Raw genomic sequence first — 20,248 nt, forward strand, 5'->3', positions numbered from 1 at the left:
ATGTTCTTTTTCATAGAAAATAGGAACATAAATATCTGTTTCAAACGTTTTTCTCCTTTGGTGTCCCTGTTGGATAGAGGCAGGCAAAACCAGTGCCTTGTCTTGAACCTTTGTTGTGCTATTGCTTGATTTGACTTTTTTGTTCCCTTGTGTCTCAAAGTGTCAGGGAACCAGGAATAGCATACTCAGAGCATTCAGACGATTACAAAGTGTTGATTGTTGATGAATTAAAGCCTCACATATGAGTTGCACTGTAGAAAGTATGAGTGTTTTTTCATGTTTGAGACAGGTCATGATCTTCATGTAGAATTGTATGATTTTTTCTGCTTTCAATTGCTATGAGCCAAGCATAACATAGTCAAAGCATAAGCATGATGACTCAAAGCCTTTCATATCTATCCGCATTGTGAAATGTACAAGTCTGTCTTCCTCTGGCTGCTCTCAAGTGTGTTCTTTTAATTTTGAAAGAGACTATCGACAATTCTTTAAGCTTTATCTTTTGGGAAACTTCAGGATGAGAACTACAGCTATACGACTTGGTGGGATACAAGCGAGTCATGGATTACCAATTGATCCAGAAGATTATGCACGTGACGCTCTCAAATTTGGTCTTGTCGAAGTCGTGTACGAATGGGCTAAGGTTTTCTCCAAATTCCCTCACTTTGTTGCAAAGTTATAGCATAATTTGTGAAGGTACATCTAAGTTGGCTAAACATTTGAGAGTTTGGACAAATTGTCTTGAAAAAGTGTCTTAATTCCATGCCAACAAGAACCCCACCTGCTTAGTATTGTGTGTTTTCCTATTTGGTTTGGTGGTACAATTTATGTGTAAAAATATTATTTTTATACATAATAGAATTATCAATATAGGTCTTAAAGTGACAAATTATGCTACTTAGCATTAACTAAGTCATGACTCATGCAGCATGCTTCAACATCTATGATTCTATGATCTATCATTCATGAATGATGATTCAAGAATCAACAACAAACGGATTACAATTTGCAACTGCACAAGTTAAAAGCATCGATACTATCTACTATTATCTTTTTTTTTTTGCAAAAAAGAGACTTCTATTAAGTATTAAAGAAAACCGTTAGGGCAAGCTCCATACGGGAATACACCATGCAATGCATGAAAAGATCAAGAGCCAGAAAGAAAGGATTGGGGCTGATAGTGCCATCTCAATCCGGTAGCAACCTCCGAGAACAAGGGAGAACCCCTCTAAACTCGAAGAAATACAGTCCTCCTAGGAGAGGCTGCCCGTGAAGGGCCCTGCATGCTAGCCCATATGGCTATCAAAGTGTGAACTGTGTCACTCCAAATACCCATGAACACCTGTGATGGGTGTATCTGGGTGTCATCCAAGGCCTCTGCATCTGGCTCTCCAAATGTGCCAAGAGGAAATGCTAGCCAAAATCTCCCAAGAGGTGTCGGTTGAAACATGTGAAGCTCTGAAAGGAATATGTGGTACATCCTGAAGAGAGCAGGGCTCTATCACCTATCAGCGGATCAAGAGTGCCCAAGAAGAAGGCTCACCCTCATAAAACACCTAGGGCCCAGTAAGGGATAACCATGCGACAGCACAAACTCCTCATCATCCATGAAAGTAGCCGAATTTGCCAGTGCCGAAAAAGAGTTCCTGATAAACAAGTCTGGCTGAGGAGTGCGAAGAAGACATGCACTTGTGGAAGATGGAGGAGAAGGACCTACCAGGCCTCTATCAATAGAACTGGAGCTGGGGGCTAAGGAGGCCTGTGGATGGGCTGAAGAGGAATCTGGAATCCTCATCTGTGCCTGTACTTTCTCTGTTGTCCTGACTATGGCAGGAACAGTCTACGGGGAAGAAGTACCTGTAGCCTCCTTGTGGTCAGAAACCAAGGTGACCGGGGCTGGTGCATCTGAAGGCCCCTCCTGATGTGGAGCTGTAGTGTCCGGGGCTGTAGCAACATCCACCTCTGGAGTCTGGAAGGCGTTTCTCTGAATAGGATTAAAGGTCTCCTCCTAAGGTAAGGGAGCCGCTCTGATAGCTCTCCACCATGGTATTGGGTGTGCTGCGGGCATTGGACGCCCTATTGCCCCTAGTGGTCTTGGGGTGCGTGAAGCAGGGCGCCCTGTTGCTCTTGGTGGTCCTGGATTGCGTGGTACAGGGTGCTGGGGAGGTGTAGTCGGGGTAGTACTTGAAGGAGCCGCAGCAGAAGACCTCTTGGGTCTTTTTCTCTTCCTTAGGCAGTCTCTAGGAAAGTGCCCAAGGGTCCTGCAAATTTTGCACCGGTCCTGTCTACCTGAAATCTCGACTCTCTGTCGAAAGAGAGAGCCGTCTGGATGCTGAAGCATGATGTGGTCATCTGAGATGTTAGGGTCAGAGACAATGGCCCTAACACGAGGCACCTCGTCTGCACTGACTGCCTCTGCCAAGGAGGAAGGCATGCCAAGAAGGGGGGGGGATCTTTGTGACCACTCCGAATGTGGCTTCGACAGTGGCAAGCAGTCGATGGTAGACCTGAGGAAGACCAGGAAATCTAATGAACAGTGATGTGACCTGCATGTCCTCCTCAACCGGATCGAAGCCCAAGGTGTAGGGTAAAAGAAAGATCCTCCTCGAACCCAAAGCCAGGGGATTAGCTTTGAGAACAAGGGCTGTGGACTCGTGGGAGTCGAAAACCACATGTGATGTGGAAGGGTGTGACCCAAAGATGTGGGCGAAAAGTGATGTGGAGCCCTCTAATTCCACATCTTTCTTGAGTTGCTTTAACTCGTTTTCTGAAAAAATGATTGTTCTCACGGCCAGTGGAAGTGGACGGAGATTGGCTGAATGGGGATCCATTCGCCAATCGATGTGAAAAGGCCGATTCCAACACTAAAAAAAAGCTGTGTCCGTGAAACTACTGCCCAGGATGCCCTGGAACATGGGCACAGGAAGAAGGAGAAAGAGGGGGTAGGAGAGAGGGGAAGGGAAGGAGAGGAAAGACTGAGGGGGGGAGACGGAGGTAGGCTGAAGGGAGAGGCGTAGGGGAGCTCAGCTAGGAAAGAAGGGGGCGGGGAGGGAGAGGGTGGTTGGGTTTTTTGTTTTTTTTTTCTCTTTTTTTTAAAAAAATTAAGGGGGGGTTAGGAGGAAGGGAGGCAGCTAGCGGGGAGGGAAAGGGAGGGTGGGGGAGAGGATTGAGGGGGGGGGGGTGCGGGAGAGCAGCGGGGGGGGCGAGTGGGATGGCGGGGGAGGGGGCGGGGGAGGAGAAGGGGGCGGGGGGTCTGGCGGGTGGGAGAGAGGGAGGGCAGGAAGGGGGAGGGAGGGGCGGGTGTGAAGGAGGGGGGGGGCTGTCGGGTGGGGGAGAGGGAGGGCAGGGAGGGAGAGGTAGGGGGCAGCGCGGGGGGGGGGGGGGGGGGGAGAGAGGGAGGGTCAGGGAGGAGGAAGGAGAGAGGGAGGGTGAGGGAGGAGGAAGAGGGGGCTGGCAAGAGGGGAGGGAGAGGAGTAGCAAGGGGGGGGAGAGGGGGGGCAGCGAGGGTGAGGGAGAGGGAGAGGCGGCTGGCTGAGAGAGGGGGAGGGGGAGGGCAGTAGCTCACGGGGAGAGGAGCAGCCGATTTCAGACTTTCTACTTCTCACTCCCTCCCTTCTATCCATAGTTACCAAGGAACGGGAACGTTCCAGGAAGGGGGAACGGGGGAATGGGAACTGGAACGCCACGTCATATGACATGTCATCAATTCATATAAAAATATACCAATAATGAAAAGAAATCCATTTTTAGCAGCTCTAGACTTTCCATTTCAGCTTTAGACATTTAAAGGCACCCTTAGAATACTCAAAACTGAAATGTACACGTTTACAATGTGAATAAGGAAAGCATCTATACTTTGAATGGTCTCAATCATCCTATCCATCCCTTCATACACCTTCCCAATACCATCTCCGTCAACAAGCCTTAACATGAAAAGAATTGGCTTTGTAACCTGAAGCAAAAGGCGAACATCATCCCAAAAGAGGTCATCCAAGACAATGGACTTAAGTCTTTGAGCCCCTGCAGAGTTCCGTTCACGCCATGCATCCCACTCAGCAGAAACAACACGCTGCTTCAATTGAGATATCAGCTTAAAAAGCCGCTTCAACATGATGAAATTATAAGCAAAGCGTGTGTCGGAATACTTCAAGAGATTCTTTTGAGGGGATATCTTACAAAAAATAGCCAAAATGTAGTGATGGCGAGTGATGAAAGATACAACATGACTACCCATATCAATGATAGGATCCACCCAATCCAGCTTACTAATATCCTTCAAGAGATTATTCAGCCCATTTGCCATGCAAGGAGTGAAGGTAAGGTGAGGGTACTTCTCTTCCAAAATGCTCAGTGCTACCTTGTTGGAGTTCTCACCATCAGTAACAAATTGAATAACCTTGTCTGCCCCCACATACTCAATGGATTCCATCCAAATGCTAGCCAACCTCTCGGCTGACTTTTCCTCCTATGAATTATCAATAGCTTTAATGAAAAAGCTGGCCCCCCTAGAGTATGCAATGGTACCCTGGCGGCTCCTAGTATCACTCCATCCATCTCCCATCAATGTGACACCACATTTCACCCATATGTCTTTGATGGGAGTCAAAGCTTGCTCTATAGCAGTCTTCTCTGTTGCCAAGATTGTGGTGCACAAGGCCTCACATGAGGGAGGAGTGTAAGATGGTCCAAAGGCTGCAATCTCCTTTAACATATCAATGAAGTAAGAATTGTGGGCCTCTGCTGTGGGTACATCTGCTCCATAAAAGAATCGGCCCACTGCAGCATCTACCTGTGCCCTCCTCCTAGGATGCCATGATGCCACAAGGCTAGCCTGCACGACTCTCAGGGTAGGGGCTGATGAAGCAGGAGCATGTGCCTTTGAAGCTGTACTCCCAAAGAAGGAGCTAGAAATGGAAGCAGCAAGAGAAGGTTCTGCATGTGAGGATGCCCTTGCTCGACCTTGAGGATCAAGAACCTTATGCCGTGCTTCCTCAGCGTCCAATCTATGTGCAAGTGCCTGAAAACGTGCCATCTCTGAATCTAGAATATTCCCAGGGTAGTAGTTAATGTTTCTCCTCTTTCGTCGCAATAAGTGATGTCGAACTCGGTTTGAGCCTCCATATTTTTCATCTTGGCAAAATTTGCATCTCCTCTGCGTGCTCCTCCGTTTGACTTTTGTAAAGGCTTCCAAGCTCCACTTCCTTCCACTGGGAGGAGCCATTGAGAGAAGGGAGACTGATAGAGTGGGCTGATGGCTAAAGGTGGAGAGAGTGGAGAGAAGGGGGCTGAGAGAGTAGGCTGAAGGGGAGAGAAGGGGGCTGAGCCTTGAGGGAAGGGAGAGGGCTTGAGCCTTGAGGCTTGAGGGAAGGGAGGGGCTGAAGCAAGAGTAGATGGAGCAACGAATGAGTAGATGGAGGGAGGGAGTAGACAGATGGAGGAGTTGGATGGAGGGGGGGAGGGAGTAGTTGGATGGAAGGAGGGAGTAGTTGGAGAGCTGCTGGATGGAGGAGTTGTGGGCTGCTGATGGAGGGAGAGAGCAGGTGGAGGACTATAGGTTGAAATGCCAGAAAACAGGTCGCCGCCGCTTGCGAAACAGGGTTGAGGAGGAAACCCTCAACCTGGAACGTCGGCCAAAACGGGGTTCCTTGGTAACACCGTGGCTGGAATGTTCTAGACAGGTTCCAAGGAGTTCCAGGGTTCCCTCGTCTCTGGAACAGGGTTCCACACGTTTCGGAGGAGTGAACGACGCTCCCAGGTAACTATGCTTCTATCACGTCGCCCCTCTTTCTCTTGTCTCTCTGTGTCCTTCCTATGTCAAGGTTGCCTTCTCTTGTGCCCAATTGAAGAGTTTGGGCCTTTTTTGCAGCTCAATCTGGCCATGTTGGAGAGCGCCATATGACAGGTTTTTACCCGCCACAATGCCCTATTATAGGGTTTTTGCCATTTGCTTATTTTGAGCCCGTGCTGGTTGTTTGTATTCGGTGTATTGGCTATGAGACTCCCTCATGGGGAGGTTATAAGGTTTGTGAGGTGCTCTCTTATTGGATCATGATGTGAGCCGTGTTGGACGTGGCTGGCAGGCTCACAACTATTGGACCATGCAAGGAGCATTTCATTGATTGTGTGTCAAGGGTGGTGGCCTATGCATCGCTAGTACATGATGGTTACCAGCGTGGCGATTGTTCTGCAAGCTTCTACAAAACTACTGGAATTCAAAGGGCTCCTTCCTTTTGTCCTTCACCTCGAGCTGGTTGAGTAGTGTCTATGAGTGTCATTTGGAGGTCGATGCTCTGATATGCGCAGCTACTAATATAGAGACTGAGTATAGGGTCCTTTGTAGTTTCTTTGAGTCATGTAAGGCCAACAAACACAATAGCGGGAGACCATTTGTCCTTGCATCTGTCTTTGTTGTAAGCTTTTGAGTCAAGAATAATATAAAGTTATTTGATGCATTCGGAGTCCATTCATTGTCTCACAATTTCTTTCTAAAGCTTTTTGTCACTATCATTTTGGTAACTATGCTCGATCCAATGTGATCTACTATCTATATTTCATCTATATATTGAGTCTTGACTCTTTAATATCTACAAGTTGGCATTGAAAGTGTTGAGATTTGAAAGTTGAACCGTGATTCCATCATTTATGATTTCACTATTGACTCTTGAGTTTGGACAAGAACGTATTTACATACTTTTTACATTATGTATTTTATATGTTAAAGTTAAACACATATGTAGGCGAAACTCCTCCCAAAGTTTCGAAACCAATGAAACTTGTATCTAGAATTCTAGTGACACTACAGGCCTTTGTTGTTTGCCTAGAGAGTGCGCCTACTCTAGAACTGCTACTGCTTGGCCTTCTAAGCATGGATCTCCATTCAACTAGCATAAGTTTGCCAGCCTCTCCTAGGGTGAGAGAACTCGCTTTATGGGGAGGGACCGACTAACTTGTGCTAGTTGGTTCATGCATAGAGAATGCTCTTGAGAGGTGTGAGAACTTCACCTGGGTGGAGACCGACTAATTTATGCTAGTTGGTCCATGCATAGAAGGTGAAGCAGTACTGCTGGTTTTCTCATCTAGGAAGGCACCTTTGACTTTCAATGGATCCGTAGATGTTAGACGACACATGTATCTAGGGTGACATCTCACTAAGTGTCGGACTTAGAAAGTGTTCATTAGAAGCTTTAGTATCGGGGCTCAAGAAAACTCTTTGTTGTATGTAGAGCTCTATGATGAAGTGGGCTGTAGCCATGTTAGCTATCACTTGGCACATTGCATTATGCTAGTGCTTTCATGGAGGATGGACTTGTCACACTAGGGCCCCAATGGCTTGGTATACAATAATTATTTCTCAGTCATCAAGAGATGTGGGTGGGCAAGCTCAATGGAGAGGGCCTCACTCTAGGTTTGAGCCCTAGAAGCTTTTGTTTCAGCACTGGTTTCTGAGGAACACCCTAGGAATGGAGGATGTAGCAGCCCTCACACAAATGGATATTTTCTTAGGCCTTACTCATTGGGAAAGCATCCTTGATGATAAAAACCCTAATGGCAGTGTGGAGGCACCTTCATCAGCAGTCTCATTGGATTCATTCCCAATGTAGTGAGGAGATCTCTAAACCATTTTGGATTTGGAGGCTACGAGTTTCTTGCGGTACTAGAATAGACAAGCATAGTTTCTAGGATTGCACACTATTCCAAAGACCCTGAGAGGAACTATGGCGCACAAATGAGGATCCACTATCACACTAGTAGGGCAGTTCTCAGATTGAGGTCCCTCTCTTAGAACCAGTTACTATTACTGCACATGGTGGTAGACCTTCCCCAGTTTCCACAATGTAGGAGCCTTTGGGGTACCTCAGCCAGAGCTCTTTATCCCACACTGGGATGGAAGAGGATCAGAATCGTTGGGTGGTAGGGCAAGAGATGGGCTATCAACTCGCCACTTACCTTTGCTTATCCTTCTTTGGGCCATGATGTTCTATGTCAATATGATGTACAAAGCCTATTGTAGCAGGGATACTCTCTTGGAGAAGTGAAATGGGACCGAGTAGACCGATTGTCTGACCAGTTCCCTTCTCTTACACCATCTTCATGAGAGATATTGGCTCCAGTAATAGGTCCCAACGGCCCTTGTCTTCTATGAACAAGCATGTTAGATGAAAGCTGAAATGTTGGAGCATAGCTCATCTCTTCTTGTTAAGAAGAGGGTTGTCCTTCTACTCCCAAATTTGTCGGATGTGGCAAGATGATTGATTCTCTTGGTATAAGGGCAAAGCTTATAATTTTTCAGAATAAATTTGTGTCCAATGGTTGAGACGCATTTGTAGACACTAGGGCCAAGGTTGTTTGGGTCACCTTCACTCTTTTAATGCAACAAGGATTGCATACATTTGAACGATAAAACAACAAAACGAAGTAGCGATTGCGTCAATACCATAAACCTTGGAAATGTATCCATCCCTTATGGTCCATGATTGTAATAAGGCCACATTACCATTTTCTTTGTCAAATTTGTGTCACTTTTACCCCTTAGGTTACTATCTTGGAGCCGAGATTGTGCAACCTAGGTGGATGATTTATTATTTCTAATGTTATAGGGTCCTAGTATGGGTTCTTATCTAGGTCCATGCTGTTAGATATCAATGCTCCACTCTCATGTAACTACGCGGGAACCAGCTAACTCTACTTGTAAGCCCCCCATATGAGAAGTAGCTCGGTTATCCGGTAGGTCCAGGTTTGGACACCAAATGGGGGCCATGTGTGGCCTGATGGCTGGACGGCTTCAGATAGAGTTGGCACACCGCCAACTAGGCTACATGCAAGCGCGGGAAGGCATCCCTTGACTGACCGCACTGAGGGTAGACGGAGCATTTCCCGAGGCAGCCCACTCTCAGGTTGCGGGGCCCGTTTGGAGCCTCAGATGATCTCGGATGGCTGTGGGCCGAACAGAGACCATAGTTAAGTTGCTCTGTTTTGCGCACCGGTTCTATCGTATGGTCGGTGGCCTATTTCGGGACCGACCCCCAGTCGACCGTTTTGGGCTGACTGGGTCGGTCACCCAATTGAGCCTAACCGACTACGATTGGTGGCTATATAAGAGCAAGCCCGTGAAGCCCATTTCATCACTGGCTATAGCAACCCTGATTCCTCGGCATCCAGCCTCCGTCTTCTACTGTTTCCAGCACGCCATCAAAGCTTCTTTCACAGGAGCGCACGGTTGGGAGGCAGCGCCATCTATTGTATTAGTTCTACAGTAATCAAATTTTTTATTCTCCATACTATCTTGTTTTCTCTCTTGCGTACAAGATCCTGTTATCTGTTGAGCACAGACGTTGTATTATTTTCTTACACATGCATGGTTAGACCAGTAGTTGGGTCATGGGTCTAACCATAACAATGCTACTAAAGTTAGTTGGTCTGGTTAGCTAGTTGCAGAAGCTTCTATGGAGCCACTTGTAATGGAGGCATTGCCACATTGCCATGATGATGATCCAAGCGGTCCATGATGTGGTCAAGTGGCGGGTAAGAGCATGCCACCAATTGAGCTCATTTTCTTGACATTGCAGGCTTCCCCCTTTCTAGGAGCTACCTCCTTGATTGTAGTGGGTCACTCACACCTACCCTGACTGAATGCAACTACCTCAAAATCGCACCATCAGATCTGGCTGCTGGCTTCAGATGAAATGAAGCTTGTGCTGCATTCTACATCCTTACCAGAGGGATTCGCAGATGGCGCGGGGATCTTCTGAAATCCAGCAAACTCAGACTACTACATGCTAGGGTTTGGTGAGACAGGTGGTGGCTGACTGTGGAGGAGGTTCCTACCCACCTTGAGGACGCTATATCAGTGCCCTCTCACCTCTCTTGAGGGGTTCAGAGAGATTCTCGACTTCCTACTGCAGTGGATGACTCATTTTGGTGTACACTGTTCTCCTTCCTCAGCTAGTTGTTGCCATCATGTCCTCCTAGTTTGTATTAAGGGATTTCCACCCTCCCTTTCTCTCTCTAGAGTAATACATTGGTCTTTTCTCATACATTCAAAGTTTATGCTGTTGTTTTGAGTCTGAGAGAGCTTCTTTGAGTGAGTTGTGTGGTCAGGGTGCACATCAACACCAGAGCCTATAGATACAATAGAGGGATCATTCGGTGTCACTGATAAGATGGACACATTGCAAAAGATGATGAGCCTAGATATCGGTGCCCTATGGCAGCGTCCTGTAACGGAGGCATGCAGTATGAAACATGACTCTTTAGTATAGGTTCTAGTTCCAGACAGGGTTAGACCTCATCATATTTTGCTTATGTTTCTTGGTACGGCTTTTGGAGTCTGTTGGAAACTTGCATCATGCATTCAAGCATATGGTCTTCAAATGTCTAAAAGACAAACACTGCCAGCAAGTTTTGAAAAAATAAATACATGGACCATGAAAATTAGATTTATGGCAGCAAATTAGTTCACCTACTGTCAGTACCTTTGCCCCTAACTGGTGAAAACATTGACATACAGGGCAGTGAAAGGGTGCTTTGGATTGAGTTTGATCAAACTTGGTTCTTGAAAAGCATTGGCACACGACTGATCACAACTCCGGGTCTCTGTATGCAGTACTTGCAAGTATGAGCTTGGAGAGGGGTGTATTGGATGCAGAGTTGGGATGGAAAAGAAATGAGATGTAGAGTTCTGTTCCTACTGTATAGCTCTGATGCAAGAAACAGGAGATCCTCAACAAAGAGGTACCTGATTGGGGGAGGTGTATATGTTGCCATCTGATTCATGCTTCTCGTCACTATTGAAGGTGTCATTTGAGGTGTACATTCAGCGATGGAATTGGCATGGAAGTTTTAATGTGATCAATAATTTGATACATTGGATAGATATGAAAATAGATAATCGAAACTGTCCATTCTACCAGGTCAATGTGAAAGTGTTGTAAATCCTGAGTTTCACAGTGTACATGTTTCTAGCAGTCCATGGGCGTTCCTATAACATTTTAAATCTTCAAAGAAGAGGCAAGTGAGATGATTGGAAATGATAGAATGAGCCTTCAGTTTTTGGTGTCATTCTAACTATGCCATAGCTGCTGTAAGCATTATCATGGAATTGAAACAGAGTCTGTTGTGATCTTGCAGGGAACACCATTTGCAGAGATATGTGAGCTCACTAATGTGCCCGAAGGCTCTATTGTAAGAACAATTGTAAGGCTTGATGAGACATGTCGGGAATTCAAAAATGCTGCACGGATCATTGGAGACTCAGCTTTATACAAAAAAATGGCTGATGCATCAGAGGCCATCAAAAGGGACATTGTCTTTGCAGCAAGTTTGTATGTAACAGGCTTGTCTTCAACTTGAAAGCTGAACTCACTGTATGTAGGTTGTCCAAGAGCAGCAGTGTTGTGCTTGGACTTCTAAGATCAATCTGTACAGGTTGGAAGCTCAGAGGCACTCAGTTTCCTACATCAGTTCCTAGTGTTGTTTCAGCATTCTCATTTTTCTCAATAGAACAGTTTATCAATGAAACAGGAACTTCAGAGAAAAAGTACCTTTGTCTCACAGTGTCGAATGTTGCTGATCTTACCCGTGTTCGTTCCTAGTGTTGAAGAAAAAGGCAGGGAGGGGATGCAGGGAGGGAGGCGGGGGTGTTTAATTCGTTTACATTCAGCATTAAAGCTGCCTTGTCAATCTTGCCTTGATTGCCTCTCATCACCAAACGTCGCATAGAAGGGGCATGGGCACTATAATTTTGAAGCACTCGCTAAACCTTATAGCTATTTAGAGACTCTCTTCTGAGTTTGTTCCTTGACATCTGTGCAAATATATTATTTAAATATACCATTGGCTTATGTAATATACCTCGATGTTCAGGCTCCTTTGCTTGGCTAGTGTTTTGAGTCCAGGTGGACGGCACTGATGACGTAGATTTCACGACACATTTTTCTACATCAGGGGTCCATTGTATCTTTTTCCTGTGTTCTTGTACACCCTATCGCTTCCCTGTATAGAGCTACCTGATAGATCATGAAATTAAGCTCTGATCAAATGGCTGTATGTATGTGCCTTGCAGGGTGCGCCCTTGGGGATTGCATCCCTGACCGATGTCTCTCAAAGCTCCATCATCAGAAAAATCCTAGTACTTGATGAGCATGTGAGGAACATTTACAATTGCCAGATGGATCATTGGGAATGAAAAAGATGATGCATCTGAGGCCATCAAAGGAGATTTTAGTTTGTGTTTCACGTCCTCAACTTCAGAGTCTCTTGCTTTCTTTGTCCATATGCTGTCAAGGGCTAATTTGTAAAATATGCTTGACAGGTCAAAGCCCTTAAATCTGCATTTTCTTAGGGCATTTTTCTTTCTGTGGTGGTCAGCATGCTGATATTTATGCCGAGACTGTCTCTCTTAATTGAGACAAGTTTCCTATTCGACTTTGGAGGCTACCCCATTTATGGCACCTGGATTTGCAGTGCAAAATGTCCAAAGGTATTTAGTTAGTCTCTCTCCCTATGCTATGTTTTTGTGCAGCCTCTATTTATGTCTAAAAGTGTTTTATAAGTCATGTCAATAAGTTTAAGGGCATTTCTGATTCAGTTGTTTTCAGTGTCATTTTTACAGAAATTTTCACCAAGTTTTAGTATCTTGAATGTTGATGCACTTGACAGACATCTCTCTAAGTTCCCTATCTGTTCAAGTGTTTGGAGTGAATCAAGTCAAAGCTTCTCCCTAACTGTACAGGGACTGGAGTTTCAACCGTATACGGATGCTGACCTGGGCTATTACAACTCATTTCCAGAGCAACCACATTGGGAAACCTTTTCAGTATATGCCTGTTATAACATACAAACCGGTGATCAGATCATAATTCAGAAGGTGATACTTGAAATACACAATCACCCTTAGGTGAGCTCTTTTTTCCTTAAAAGAGGCTTTTAAAATGTAAGTATACAAGTCTCCATAGGGAAAATAATTGTATAACAGAGCGGATTCAATCCACATAATGGGAAATCGATCATTGGAGGAGCTCCCCGTCTGCTGCTGCCTGCCACCGCCATCGCCCAGCCCCCGTTCCCTAGCGCCTGGCCGCGCAGGCTCCTTGGCAGCCCTCGCTCCCTAGCTGCCTGGCCGCGCAGGCCCCCTGGCAGCCCCCGCTCCCTACCTGCCTGGCCGCGCAGGCCCCCTGGCAGCCCCCACTCCCTAGCTGCCTGGCCGCGCAGGCCCCTGGCAGCCTCTCGCTCTCTAGCTGCCTGGCCGCGCAGGCCCCTTGGCAGCGCCCAGCCCACAGGTAGCCTTGCGCCCTGTTGCCTTGGCCGCGCAGGCCCCTTGGCCCTGCGCCCTGCTGCCCCGGTCGCGCAGGCTTCCTAGGCAGCGTCCTGCTCAGGTTGCCCCCCCACTTCAGCCTGATTTTCGTGCTCCCTCTTCAGCCTGCTGTCCTGGCCGTGCCAGGCCACCTTTCAGGCCCTCTCCCTTGCTGATTGCCCGCCCCTCCCTTGCTTCAGGCTAGGCAGTTTTAGGGCCCTCTCCGGAACTGTTTGACTCGTGTTCCGGGGAGCTGAGATCCTGGGCTGTTTCCACGCATTGGCGGAGCTGTCTGCTTCAGCACTGAGCGACTTGTTTGCACCCCACGCAGGCTGAAGATCGAAGCAGTCTTTTTACAGGTTTCTTTGGGGTTTTACTTGTGGTTGGTTGCGAGTTCTTGGTGGGTATTTTCAGCAGAGGTAGCTCCTCCCCTCAGGACAGCGTAAGCTGAGACAATGGAGGACACTAATGCCACTCCCGTCGCCGAACCTAAGGAGATTGAAGTCACAGTTTCTTTTCCTCCCGACATTGTGCAGATGATTGAGGTAGCAGAGGAGGGTTTTCGTTCGACACACATCATTGGCTTTCTACCCGGTAGAGGCCAACAGTTACGTGATTGGGTGTACACTAGCATGGCCTCTTTGGGTGTCTCAGTTACAGTTTTCCGATTGCTTGGCAGAGGGTACTTTTCTTTTGGTCTTCAGTCTACAGAGCAGGCTCAAAGAGTACTTATGAGCTCACCAATTCAGTTTTAGAGCAGAGTCATCCATTTGTGGCCTTGGCGGAAGCAGTTCAGTTCTACTTCCCGTGGACCGCGACACGTCTCCTTTTGGATCCTTTTCCCTGGACTTCCTGATGAGGTCAGCTCTTGTCGCAGAGCTGTGGAGCATATGGCTAGTGTGGCAGGTACAGTCATCCCTTCAGGTGCTAGACTTTCCTATGCTCAGTCACTTACTGGCACAGGTGTTACATTTCCCTCCTCCTCGACCTTTGCCCACTTTGATTTCGTACTCCACTGGAGATGGGGTCCAGATGCAGCAGAGGGTTTTGTACGAGGGTCTTCCTGATCAGTGTCTTTTCTGTCGGAAGAGATGTCACTTTATTAGGGATTGCCCTAGTCGTCGATCGATCAGAGACTCCGGATACATCTCATCCTCCGAGTGACCCAAAACCTACAGCTCAGCCTCCAGGGGTCTCTGAGCCTGCTTCGACTCATTCAGCAGAGCGAGAGGAGATTCCTGTGGGGGAGCCTCCAGTGAACTCAGAGGACTTGGAGGTGCCTCCAGCGGAACAGATTTCACGGAAAGCTCGGAGGAGACGGAGACAGAGGGAGAGTCAGCAGTACGAGCAGCCTCCAGGGGTCTCTGAGCCTGCTTCGACTCATTTAGTAGAGCGAGAGGAGACTTTTTTGGGGGAGCCTCCAGTGAACTTAGAGGACTTGGAGGTGCTTCCAACGGAACAGCTTTCACGGAGAGCTCGGAGGAGACGAAGACAGAGGGAGAGTCAGTAGTACGAGCAGCCCTAGGTACGAGCTCACAGTTGGCAGAGAGTTGAGACACATGTGCAGGAGACCCCGGAAAGGGGGGATAGAGAGGACCATCCGCAGGTAGGTCTTGACACTGTGCAAGAGATGGTAGCTCAAGGAGTTGAGACACACGTGCACGAGACCCCGGAAAGGGGAGATGCAGAGGACGATCTGCAGGCAGGGCCTCACACTGTGCAGGAGACAGTAGCTCAGGATTTGATGACTCTTGACACTTCTACCCCGGAGGTTCATATATTGGTTTCTGAGACAATTATCCAACTAGAGACTGCTTAGGCTGCGGACACGGTGATGGATGCCTCTTCACAGCAGTCCAGTGAGAGAGAGGTATTTCACGACACAGGTCAGAGCCAGAGCCCGTCCTAGGATCTCATGCACCTGTATGAGGTTCCCTCAAGACCTCTCTCTCTTCGCTATCGCACAGTACCTTCTTTTGTTGCTATGCGGAGCGTCCTCTCAGACACCCCTCCCAGTACAGCCTCGTCCTTGCAGCTTTTCACTCTTGGTTTATCCAGATCTTTTGCGAGTGTAGTCATAGATTTCGCTCAGTACCTAGACAGGCGTGAGGGTTGGGAGATCCCAGCAGATGAGATCGAGCGAGATTTTAAGTCACCCTTGCGTACAGGCACCTCGTCGCAGATTCTTCCTCTCCCTGTCACCTATTCCAGATGTACAGTTAGGACGTCTCAGCCTTTTTCAGCTCTTCTGACTCCTAGACCTGACCCCAGGATGGTTGACAGAGATCTGCCCGTTGAGTTTTGGTCCTTTTTGGCTGGAGGGGTCTCCACAGACTCCCTCACTAGATTGGAACTTCTCCCGGTATTTTGTCGATGGTCAGAGGAGGTAGAGGAATACTTGGGATCAGTTACTCTATCCAGAGAGGGGCATATTCTTTGTTTCTCCGCAGGCAGCTTTCGTTCTCGGGGGAGCGAAAGCTGGTCAGTTGAGTTACTTGACAGCGAGATTGATAGACAGCTTTTGAGCATGACTCAGTTTTCATTGGTTCATCGTATTGTCGGCTCGCAGATTCATTCTTGCCCTAGGACTCTTCGACCTGGCTTCGGTGGCAAGGCCTTTCTGTTTCTGTTCTTTGAGGTTCAGGGAGACTTTGATTTGCCCAGGAGTGCTGGTTGGTTTGACTTTCAGCTCCTCAGTTCGCGCCAGAGTATTATTCCCTTGGATGGAGCCATTCGCCCGGGTTATGTTTTATCTGACCATGCTCCAGTCCTATTACAGATTCTCCCTACCTCTCGATTGGAGAGCACAGGCTTTGTGAGAGTTCCGGACTTTGTTTTCAGGACACAGAGTTCGTGGAACGGTTGAGAGAGGCTTGGTTGACAGAGGGCACTCCTGAGGATCAGGGCTGGTTGATGTGGGTAGAGGGGGCTTTGGCTAGAGTCAACATGGCCTGCCAGTTGAGGGCAAAAGAGGAGAAGGAAAAGCTCAGAATCAGAGATCAGAACGCAAGAGCGGAGGTATCCAGACTTCAGAGATTGATTCAGAGCTTTCCTCATTCTCTTTTCATCAGAGGGCAGCTTTCAGAGGCTCAGGAGAGACTAGAGGAGATTCAGGGCAGGAGGGCCCAGTTCAGGTTTTACTCCCAACAGACCTTCTGGATCCAGAAGGGGGATAGATGCTCTAGAGAGTTCTTCAGGGCAGTGGGTCAGAGATACTGTTCGGACAGTCTTCGCAGACTTGTGGATGAGGCCGGGTCTCTTCAGACGGATCCTCATCATATTGTTGAGATCACTTCTGATTTCTATTCCACTCTTTACACCGCCGATCCAGTCACCGAGGAGATGATCAGAGCCAGAGAGGAGATTTGGAGTCATGTCCCCCAGATGGTCTCAGACAGGATGAGTCATGTTTTGGATAGCCCGCTATCACTCTTGGAGATCACAGATGCGTTACATGAGCTGCCCAAAGACAGATGCCCGGGGGAGGACGGTTTGTCGCCCCTTCTTTTTAGAGCTCTCTGGGAGTCTCATCCCGAAAGGGGGAGACAAGACAGTCCTACGTAATTGGAGACCCATTACACTTTTAGGGACAGCCTATAAGATCCTAGCAAAGACCTTGGCCCTTCGTTTAAAGCCTATGCTGCCAGATATCATCAGAGCTACTTAGACAGGATTTGTCCAAGATTGGAGTATCTTGGATAATATCTTCACTTTTTGGGAGGCCACTCACTGGGCGAAGGAGAGTCAGTAGGAGATTGCAGTTCTCCTTCTCGATTTTGAGAAGGCTTATGACAGGGTGGACTGGGGTTTCTTGGAGGGCACTATGAGGAGGCTAGGCTTCAGTGATAGATGGATTTTATGGGTCTCCTCACTTTACTCTCACTCTTCTATCAGGATGGTGGTCTGTGGAGGTAGAGGACCGGCTTTTCAGCTATCCGGATCGGTACGACAGGGATGCCCGCTTGCACCTTATCTTTTCCTTTTCGTAGCGGAGGCTATGGGATACTTTATGCAGGGTACCAGTCATGGCACTTTGGGCCTTCATCTGCCTATCCGACAGGAGCAAGAGCTTTTGGACACTGAGTTGCTGATGATACGGCACTGACAGTCAGAGGAGATGCATATAGTCTTGCTACTGCTACAGATGCAATTGACAAGTTCTGCCTAGCCTCAGGGGGGCTTGTCAATTGGAACAAATGAAAAGGCATCTGGACTGGAGCTCAGTAGGATACCCCAGCATGGGGAGGAGACAGAGGCTTTGTATGGATACCCAGAGACACCTCCACGAGATATCTAGGCTTCCAGGTTGGCATTGAGGTGTCCCCGACGCGACAGTTTGCCCCAGTTCTTGAGAGTATCCGAAGAAAGCTAGCCTACTGGAGTACAGCTAGACTCTCTTTGGCCAGAAGAGCGCTGGTATTGAACCAGGTTCTACTAGCGACTATGTGGTATGTTGCATCTTGTTGGTGCTTTCATGCTGACTCGATTCGTCAGGTGAGGAGATTGCTTCGGAACTTTCTGTGGAGTGGTGGGGATGGTTTTGAGGACACTAGGGTCAGAGTTTCATGGGATACTATCACTTTACCTTTCTCACAGGGAGGACTTGGGGTTCTTGATCCGGAGATGCAGAGCAGAGCCCTTTTAGTCAAACTTCTTGTTAGAGGTTTGACTCCAGGAGATCAGCCGTGGAAGCAGTTCCTACTGCATGGGATTCACCAGTGCACCCCCAGAGCAACAGGTCAGTGGGCAGGTAGAGTCAGTTGGATCTTCCTGACGGACCAGCATTCTCAACCTTCCTCACCACTTGTGAAAAGGCTTGTTCAAATATGGGATCATTTTCGACAGCACCTCATCAGAGCAGTTCCCTTCTCCAGAGAGGAAATTGCCCGACAGCCACTTTACCATAACCCCCTAGTTCGGTACGAGGGATCTTCCCTTGGTACAGAACTTAGGACTCCCTTGGCCAGATGGCATGCTCAGGGGGTTGTGACAGTCGGAGATTGGTTCGAGGAAGGTGTGGAGATGTTTGAGGAGGTGATCAAAGATAGACATGGGCCACTTAGATAGATTGCTGCCACCAGATTACTGATCATGAGAGCTATTCCGCAGGAGTGGAGGGATGTACTTACAGATCCATGTTGATCCCATTTCTACTTGGTCAGGTTGTATTAGTGAGGCTGGGCTATGTATTGGAGTTCGCTTAGGACCGGCACCGTTTATTTATTTTGAGACAGACTCCTCTCACAGATTGTATCCCACTCAGCCCCTGGATCGTCAGGAGCTTCTTTGGCAGAGAGTCAGGGTCATTGGTTGCCTGGGTAAGGAATGGGCCACAGATCCTTCTAGGTTGACCATTGCAGAGGATATTAGATGGAGACTTCGGATTTTTCACGGTCGACCTCTTGCGGAGCTTGACTGGGACCCAGGTGAGTGGGCATGGCCTGCTCCGGTAGCAGGCGTTCATCCTCTTTCTTTCTTCCAGTACTCGACGAGGGCAGGTTACAGGCTTCAACAGAGAGACTCTCATCACATTCCAGATGCCTCTCAGCATTGGCACGCACAGGGACTTACTGCAGAGCTCTTGCTGAGCTACTAGACTCACTTTTGGGGCATCAGTAGAGCCAGGAAAGTCTCCTACTTTCTTTGGCTCACTATACATAGGGGCATACCTGTGGGTGCTTGGCTCCAGTAGATGGGTAGACCCTCCTTGTGTATGCATTGTCAGCTTGCAGAGGAATCTAGCAAGCACTGCTTATGGAGTTGCACCAGCTCTAGAGTGGTATGGACATGTATCTTCAGGTTGTTCTCATATGTTACATCTGAGTCCTTTCTGATGACGTGGGGCGCTGCTCTTTGGGGGAGAGGATCTGGAGCCTTTACTCTCTTTGAGTCAGAGCCAGGAGACCTCGGTTTCTTTGTGCAGCGTCGCCAGAGACGGGGTCCCACGGAGGCTTGCATCATGGAGCCGCAGGATTTACTTTTGGTACCGGTACCAGCACAGGATTCCATGCCTTCTTCAGCTGCAAGGTCAGCCTGGGAGGTGATTTCCAGCATCACCCTATGGCGGATATGGTGTTCACGATGTTCTTTTGTCCTTGGGGACCATTTATGCACGGAGGTTGACACTCTCGCTTCCATTTGGGCAGAGATTATCTTCACTCTTAGGAGTCAGTGGGAGAGGTGTACAGGCACCTCTTTGGCAGCTCGTGGGAGACTTATATCCTTCATGAGGACATGGGATTGCTCTTTATTTTTTCACTTGACCCCTTTTGGGATGTCATGGCATTTTAGACCACCCCCATGGCTTTTTTTGCCACATTGTTGAGACTAGGGATAGAGTACTTTCTCTCCCACCTGTTATATGATTTGTTTTGAATGGAATATATCACTCTTTAATCTAAAAATAATTGTATAAAGCCATGGTCTTGATTAATGACATGAATATCGAAAAGTTACTTTGTGATAAGTGCTTAATTGAGTCACTTCGTCAATTTGCAGTTTTATGTAAAGACAAACCAATGCAAGATCTATATCAAACGCTTAAGAAAGCACAAAAATCTTAGAAATGTTTGCGTGGGTGTATAGAACATCAAAAAATGCATAAATGCTTTTAATAAAAATCTGAGCTTGTTTAAGAGTAATTCAGAATCCAAATGTTAGGAAAAATATGAAGACAACAAGTTCAACAAGCCTTGCAATCCTTTTTAAGATAACAAAGTAAAGAAATGAATGAGCTGGTTCCAAAGCAAAACAAAAACATCATTGTAACTCTATTAAAACACACAAGATATCAGATACATCCATATTTAAGTAGAAGGCAATAACTTAATATTAAGATTTTATTAATCTATACCATGCAATATCAATCTTGCCTTGAAAATACTCAAAATAATCCCATTTGAGTAGTGTACTTTTTATAGATGCACAAACATGAAAGCACAACCTCCCTCACGTTAGGAC

At 47.5% G+C, this 20,248-nt stretch overlaps 1 protein-coding gene across 5 annotated transcripts in view; it reads left to right on the top strand.

The window, feature by feature from the left end:
- LOC147890892 (RNA helicase, ATP-dependent, SK12/DOB1 protein) overlaps positions 1 to 19,864 on the top strand; it is a 257,780-nt gene extending 237,916 nt beyond the window's left edge. For 2 of the 5 annotated variants that reach the window (XM_087389231.1, XM_087389235.1), the window contains 4 exons: positions 514 to 640; positions 11,125 to 12,139; positions 12,308 to 12,475; positions 12,728 to 12,961. In XM_087389231.1, the coding sequence (XP_087245357.1) occupies positions 514 to 640; positions 11,125 to 11,346 (349 nt within the window). In that variant the 3' untranslated portion in view covers positions 11,347 to 12,139; positions 12,308 to 12,475; positions 12,728 to 12,961. Of the gene's footprint in view, positions 1 to 513; positions 641 to 11,124; positions 12,140 to 12,307; positions 12,476 to 12,654; positions 12,962 to 19,786 lie in introns of those variants that run through there. The other 3 variants (XM_087389232.1, XM_087389234.1, XM_087389233.1) reach the window with 3 other exon arrangements.
- The last annotated feature ends 384 nt before the right edge of the window (positions 19,865 to 20,248 follow it).

The sequence above is a fragment of the Dipteris shenzhenensis genome, chromosome 18, assembly GCF_047967505.1.
Source record: "Dipteris shenzhenensis isolate YYH24624 ecotype China chromosome 18, Dip_SZ_1.0, whole genome shotgun sequence".
Lineage (NCBI taxonomy): Eukaryota > Viridiplantae > Streptophyta > Polypodiopsida > Gleicheniales > Dipteridaceae > Dipteris > Dipteris shenzhenensis.